At 33.5% G+C, this 7,848-nt stretch overlaps 1 protein-coding gene across 1 annotated transcript; it reads right to left on the reverse strand.

Moving 5' to 3' along the window:
• Positions 1–564: 564 nt before the first annotated feature.
• On the reverse strand, positions 565–7,748 carry LOC106106790 (acyl-CoA synthetase family member 2, mitochondrial). The gene is made up of 12 exons (XM_013287448.1): positions 7,619–7,748; positions 5,218–5,401; positions 4,892–5,020; positions 4,198–4,418; positions 3,924–4,039; positions 3,663–3,769; positions 3,189–3,316; positions 2,523–2,691; positions 1,976–2,089; positions 1,731–1,873; positions 1,352–1,493; positions 565–898 (listed from the first exon to the last, which is right to left on the reverse strand). Exons 1-12 carry the CDS (start codon positions 7,675–7,677, stop codon positions 671–673), a joined length of 1,740 nt encoding a protein of 579 aa, XP_013142902.1. The 5' UTR covers positions 7,678–7,748; the 3' UTR covers positions 565–670.
• Positions 7,749–7,848: the final 100 nt, after the last annotated feature.

A 7,848-nucleotide genomic window follows, 5' to 3' on the forward strand; every position in this document is an offset into this window, starting at 1 on the left:
ATATGCTCTGTCTATGAATTGATTGGTCATCTATACAATTTATTCTCAAGTTTCCTGTTATTGCATCACGCGTAAAAGGATAGAACTTTGTAAATTTTATTTTGTCTTGTTTAAAAAAGATAAAGTTACAAGTTGACTGGTATGTTAGCAAAATCCAAACATTTGAATTCAACGCACAGTTACCACAGAAAGACGTTTTTTATGGCTAGTTAAAATTATAATTCTAATTTCAAAATTAATTTTGTAGTTGTCATCTTTTTTCCCAAATCTCACGTAAACAAAGGCAAAAGAAATCTTGAATTTAATAGCTTCCTTCTTTTAAATTAAAAACTACGGTACTATTATTTCGTAATAAGAAATAAAACAATCATTTAAAATACCATAATATTTTATTATTAAAAGATTATACAAGGACAATAAAACGTTATTTAATAACACATTACATTATTTAATATATGGAACATAATAATTATTTTTTTTTTTAAATATTAGTTAATTTTTATTAATTTACTAATATTTCCTTTAACCATTCCAACTAAGCTCTAGGCTTGTCCTAGGATATGGTTCACGAAAATAGTCGAATGGCGGGATTCAAACCCTCGACCGCAAGATCGGTAGTCCGTACTCCAAACCATTAGGCTACTGGCGCTTCTATTCTATCAATTCATTTCTATAATTTGCCGGATTCGATTAAATCTCTCAGTTTAAACTTTTGGATCTTTCCGGACGCAGTCTTCGGGAAATCGTCTGCTATTTTCAAGACCCTCGGAATCTTGAACCTGGCTATGTGTCCGCTGCAGAATTTCCTGACGTCATCAAGCGTCACAGTAGCGCCATCTCGTGTTCTCAACACAGCGCATAATTCTTCTCCCAACCGCTCATCAGCAATTCCAACAACCTGGAAAGAAATTAAATGAATTCCTATTTAATTTTTTATTTTCGTTTTAGCAATTTAGTTGTGGAAAACCTTTCGTAATACCTTTCAATTCCTGAATATTATGTCATGTTAACTCAAACATCTCAAGAATATCTTTAAAATAACAATTCTTTTATGAAATACTAGCTATTGCGCGCGACTTCGTCCGCGAGATTTCAGGAAATAATAAGAGATGTAGCCTACGATACTCACCGATAATGTAGCTTTTAAATTGTGAAAGAATTCTTGAAATAGTCAGTTGTTTTCGAGTTATTCCAATACATACAAAAATAGAAATCTATCCACTTTACAATATTGAAGTTTAGATAGATTAGAGGTAAGTTGTTTATGATAGCATAAATAATCAGTGCCTACAACGTATTTCAGTTCATTGGAATATTTTGTCTCCTAAAAATATTTGAAACGGTATATAACCTGGCTTTCCACAACATCAGGGTGCGTGTTTAGCAGGTCCTCTATCTCTTTGGGCGCGATGTTCTCTCCACCACGTACTATGATGTCTTTCAGCCGGCCAACCACGCGCCCGTAACCGTCTTCAGATACTGTGAACTTATCCCTGGAAAATATCTTTACTTATTATATTAAATTTTTTGATTCAATATTAGCAGAATAGTTGGAGTTTAGTAATATTTTTTATGATACTAGACAGTATTTGAATCTACGACTCGGATGTACTTTCAAACAGCCAGGCTGTTGGCATTTCATTCTTGATTATACTTTCGACTAGATTATTGTAACGTATATATTGAAAAGGTTAGTAATGCAATAGCTTCACAAATAATACTTCTCTTACCCAGTACTTAGCCAACCATCCTCGGTAAGAGTGTTCTTTGTCTTCTCCGGCTCGTCCCAATAACAGATCATGGTATTGTAGCCTCGCACGAGCAGCTCACCAGCGCCACCAAATGGAACTGTTTCACCATCTTCATCTACTACCTGTGAAATTATTAAATGTTTATTGAATGACTGGTTTGTGCATGCCCTAAACTATAGTTTGCACCTCAAAATAATTAAGTTTACCATAAAATATCTCATTACCTTAACTTCCACGTGATCTTGTATGTAGCCGACGGTATCAGCGACTATGTCGATGTCATCACCGGGTTTGGACTGGAACACGCTGGCTGTGGTCTCCGTCATGCCGTACAGTGCCTGTGAAACGAAAATTCTTAACATTATAAAGGGACTGGCTGATAGAAGCTCAGATAGCTTAACACTGACGTCACTGTCAGATAAAGGAACAAAATCCGATATTTCCATCACATATTTTAAACGTTGGATTGTTATCAGACAATTTACAATTTGAGGAGACAGGCTCTAAGTCTGGCTAATATTATGCGCTAGTTGAATGGATGGATGGATAGATGTTTGTTAGACTTTGTAATCTAAACGGTTGAAATTTGGCATAGATGTAGAGAGTAGTCTAGAAGAACACATAGGTTACTCACTTTTGTTTTTTTAATTCCGCGCGAACGGAGTCGCGGCGCAAGTTACGAAAATAAATTCTGTCTTTTGATATTTACTTTGTTACACTGTTGTTACTCTATAGTCGAAAGTTTGAAAGGACTTTGCCTTCATTGTTTACCAGCACGGAATCCGCTTTTAGATATTTGTTCATGTCTCTGATGAGTTGTGGAGAGCAGGGCGCGCCTGCGGCGAGAGCCATGCGCAGGCGCAGTGGAAGGTCGCCATGCTCGCGGATCTGGGATATCATGTCCACGTACATCGTGGGAGTCCCCGTCACAGCTGTACATCTGTAATGTACAACAGTGGACTCAATAATCTATAGTAATTGCTAGTGTCGTACGAAAGTATGACGTCACTGTATATGATGTTGAGTGATACTTCCTTTTGTCCCGAGTAAACAGGGAATAAATTTATTCGCGGATAACTATGTAAAAGTGTAATAATCATTCATTCGATTTGTTTTATAATGCAGACGTATAGATACATAAATATCGGTTTATTTATATTGAAAGCACTAAAAAAATTACAACTACTTAGATACGAATTGAACTATTGATTTTTTTTATTCATATTTTTGAATACGTAATTAAAATAAGGCTAATGACTTTTAATAAAGTCGAATTGAATAAATAATGTGGTTGTCATAATATTTGTGTTTGAATAAAACATGTTACATCTTTATACAATCTATTCGTTATGAAAAAACCTAAGGTGATGATTAGCAACAACCCTTTTTTCACTAAAACCTTATAATAATTTTAAACATAGATAAAACAAGAATTACTTCTCAGCAAGCAGTGCATTTATGTTTGCAGGTATGTTGTAGATAGGCGAGGCCAGCACCAGCGTGGCGCCGTGTCTCAGAGCAGCCAGCGTTGTCACCACTGATCCCAGGGCGTGGAAGAGCGGCACCTGCATATAATAAGATTAAAACTATCCAATTTTGCTAATAGATCCAGAGCCAGCTACAGCCAGACCTTCGCTATTTTATAAAAGCTGAAAGTTACAATGTATGGGCTTTCCTAATGATTTCTATAGAGTGCCGTCTTCCGTCTTCCTCAATGACTTTTCATTGTGCGAATTAATATGTGTTTTGGAAATCAAATTTTTAAATAAATCTTAATACAAACATTTTCTGTCTCATCTCTCAATCTCTTTGTCCTTATCCTACTTACTAAAGGTCGGCGCAACATTTCCATCCACGTTTCCTCCTTCGTTTGATATTTTCAAATGACGTTGAATTAGTTTTCATACGAACCTGTACACAAATTTTCTGATTATCCTCATCATAACCGTTTCGTCTTCCAATAAAGTAAGTATTATTAACGACCCCTAAATGTGAGTCTAGTGCTGCTTTTGGGTCTCCTGTAATTATTTTAAATTGGATTACTATCGTAGGAAAGCTTTTTTTTATTTTGATGAAAGAAGTTTCCAGTCCTAAGTTCTAATAGTAATCAAATTTAACTCGTCATTAATGATTGATGGTGATGATTTGATTTCTTTTACCTCTAAAACCCACCCGTGGTCCCCGAAGTGAAGTGAATTATGCTGCCATCTTCCGGTTTTATTTCGCTCCCGTATTTTGAGACTTGGTTAGTGTTATTTCCCAGTAGTGTGTTGAATGTAAATACACCGCTGAAATATTATTTAACTAAAGTTTTTTTTTAATATACAACGTACCTTGTTGGAGAAAAAACTTTCAATAAAAAAAATATAATCTAATTTGGAACACCATAGCCAGTATAAATAATGCAAATTGAGGTTGAAATATCAAAAAAATCTTAAATACTTACTTTAATTTGCTCTTTTCCAGACTGATAATAGTGGTCAATTCAGGAAATTGTTCTGAAACCAGTGCTCCAGGCTTGGAGCCATCTAATTCTGGTATAAGATGTTTCAAGCTGTTGTAATAATCCCTGTTTTTGATAGAATTGCCGATAACGAGACCCTTCATGCCAGTTTTCTTCAAGCAGAAACTTAACTCTGATTTCTCGTAAACCGGATTTATGAACACCTGAAAGAATTATTAACGACGCATCGTTATACAGATGTTATCTAAAAAAAACTGTAAATAAAAATTGTTTTCTTTAACACGCATTTTTTATCTTATCTGACAATTATTTAATACATTAAATTATCTTTAGCTTATCGGATAAATGTTATCAAATAAATAAGCGTGAATTAGGATGTAAAATTATCAATTTACGACTTCTTATCTGCTTACTCGGTCTACTTGTTTCCTTCCAGAAATAATACCAAAAAACTATAAGGTAATCTAAGCAGGAAGTGAATAGTTATATTGGAAAATGTTTTGGTGGGATCGTATCAAAATTCATTTAATTATTCAAATTACATTTATCGTTAAATAGACACAAAATATAATTTTTTATGTAAATGTTCTACTATTACTTAAGACACTTTGATAAAGACTTAATTTCCTAATGGTTAAGCAGTTTGATTGAAATAAACAAGTGTTTTATAACTAACCGATATTAATCCAACTCGTGCCGCAGCCAAGACTGACACAATCCAGCCTGCCATGTTGTGAGTCCATATTCCCAATCTGTCCCCTTTGTTGAAACCATTAGCTCTTAGTGTACAACCTAAAGAGTCAGCCTGGGGAAAATAAATAAATATTACAAATGAAATTCGGTCTAAAACACAACAATACATATTTTCAATCGATTTTCTACGTTTCAATATTATTTTAATTAAATTGTATTATCTTAGATTGAATTTATAATCAGTTTGTGATTGCCCTAAAAAGAAGTATCCAATATTTGCAACGGGTTTGTCCAATCAATTATGCGTACCTGAGTTAAAAGTTCCTCGTATGTTAGAGTTAAATCTTCATGTATGGACCGAATGGCAATTCTATTCGGATATTTGTTAGCGCTCTCTGCTAGTACGTCACCAAGCGTTGCGATAGTTAAAGGTTCACATCCTGGATTGTGGAGATAGCTCACATTCGGATCTGATTGCAGGAGACGACTTTGGCTATAAAAAAAATAGTTATGTAGTACAGGACGTATATTCTCTACTTGATGTAATGCAAATGGATGGGAAACTTGTCACAGCATACAAGAGAGAAAAAGTATAATAGCTTATTGTATGATGTTCAACCTTATTACTCGATGTGTAGCGCCGGTGGCCTAATGACGTCAAATTTCAATGATCAGTACGTTTGTAAAAAAAGGTTACAGAAACAGTTGTTACAATAAATTTACTATTGTCTAAAATTTTAACACAATTAAAAATAATCTCTGAAGATGATTATCAGTTTCTTCAAGTAAAAAGACGACGATGGGAAAATAAATTGAATCATTAATTCAATAATAAAGTTAATAAATAAATAGTTATGACTAATGAATATTTATGAATTATTATTGCTTTATTTTTTAATCGACATTAATTATCACTTGTAAAAACATTGTCATCCCTCTCATTCTATTAGAAAGACACAGAGACAACAATAGGTTTTGGAAACTATCAGTGGAAGTTTCAATAATTCTTGAGTCTATTTGCATTCTTCTAACAAATATTTGCGTTGTAAATTAACCTTTATTTACGGTCATTAAAGATTACAATGTGCTTATCTAATATTTGCTTAGAGGATAGTATTATCACGTTTAATTTACGGACAGTTAGTTATTAATAGTTAGAGCTAGAAGATAGTCTGGAAGAATATATAGGCTACTTTAAATCTTGGAAATAGCAACGCTTCCCGTGGGATCCATATCCATGTCTAGTCTGGAGTATGGTACATATGTATCCAGTACACGTGGGATATGTTGATTCATCCCCGAAAAATGTCACATACCCGAGTAATACGTAGTTTTCGGTTTGTCTTATGATTTCTTAATACTGCGGGCACGAAGTCACGGGCGACAGATAGTATAAGGTATTTTTAATGACTGTCCGTTATTTTATGCTATCATTGTTTTTGATTAGTGCCGAAACATGGTCATGAATTAATTTTAATTTTAAATTCCAGCTATCAAATGTGATAAAAGTTTTACGTAACGATTACTAAACATCCGGCAATGATTTTGATATTCCAATTAAATAATCGATTAAAGGTGTATTTACTAGCTGTAGCTCGCGACTTCGCCCGCGCGAATTTAAAAATTGTATAAACAAGCCCACAATTTTTGAAATCGGTCAAGTAGTTTTTGAGTTATTTCAAAACAAAATACAAATGTTTCCTCTTTATTATATTAGTATAGATTATTTACAGATTACATTTATAATTTACTTAAAATTGTGCAAAAATTAGATGCATACAGAGTAAATTATGAATTTAAAATGTTAATCAATTTGGGAGCATTGAACTTTGAAGGGTCACTTGTGTATTTCGGGTAAGAAACATCAGAAACCGGTCCTTGGTCACTTTGTTTTGGATAACACATTTTACATCGTTCAATGCATGGACATTAGCTACAATATAGTTATCGTACCATTAGGTACTGTTTATTTTTTTACAGATTTATATAACTCGAAAGAAATCGGTATTCGTAAAGAATTATAATAAAGCTAACTGTCACCCACGACTCCGTCCGCGTAGAATTAAAAAAATAAGTAGCCTATGTGTTCTTATAGACTATCCTCCACATCTATGCCAAATACCATCGAGATACAGAGAACACGAGAACAGAGAAAGAATTTTTCAAATCTGTTCGGTACTTTCGTAACTTACTAGCAAATGATCAAATTCTGCTTTATAACGTTAGTATAGATTCAACTAAAGTTTAAAATAACACATTTCTTTATAAAACCCTCAATCAATTTTATTCGCATATCAAATATACTAATAATAGATATTTGTTACTTGTCACTTTCGTGGGTCAGATCGATAGAGCACGTTTCATTCATACGTATAAAATCGACTTGTTTGATTGCTTAACTAGTTAGTAACTGCAGTTTATCTATGTAATTAACAATCTGTTATTAATTTGAATTGACATCAAACTTTTTTTAAAGGAAAGAATTGCGATATAAATTGTTAGTACCTTTATTGTAGTTGTGTTAATGGAAAATCATCTTTTAAATTTATTAAGATTGTACATTTATTACTATTTTTTTTAAGTAAATTAAATGGCGCGCAAATTGATAAAACAACAACGAACGGACATCGCGTTCCAAATTCAAATGATAATGTTATCTTTTTTTTTCATTGAAATATTATGGCCAGTACGTCGGAGGTTAGTAACTCACCTATATGTATGGCTCAGGGTAATCCTCCTAGCGAGTACTGCAGCGCGTTTTGTAAACATGTTTCCACAGACAAGCGCACAACCGAACAAACAGAGCGACACAGACGGACTGGTGTGTTTGTAAGTAAAACGTGTTAGAATTGATAATGAACGAATAATGTGGAGGTTAATCACACTTTTGACGTTGTAAAGATTAAGTATATGAATTGCATTTACTTATCTCAACATATA

This window comes from Papilio polytes, unplaced genomic scaffold, assembly GCF_000836215.1.
Source record: "Papilio polytes unplaced genomic scaffold, Ppol_1.0 DF822178.1, whole genome shotgun sequence".
NCBI lineage: Eukaryota > Metazoa > Arthropoda > Insecta > Lepidoptera > Papilionidae > Papilio > Papilio polytes.

Coding starts and splice junctions, on each gene's coding strand:
- LOC106106790 (XM_013287448.1), bottom strand. CDS start 7,677: ATGTTTACAAAACGCGCTGCAGTACTCGCTAGGAGGATTACCCTGAGC. Junction 4,419..4,891: donor CACGAGTTGGATTAATATCG/GTTAGTTATAAA, acceptor TAATTCTTTCAG/GTGTTCATAAATCCGGTTTA. Junction 4,040..4,197: donor CTGGAAAAGAGCAAATTAAA/GTAAGTATTTAA, acceptor ATAATATTTCAG/CGGTGTATTTACATTCAACA.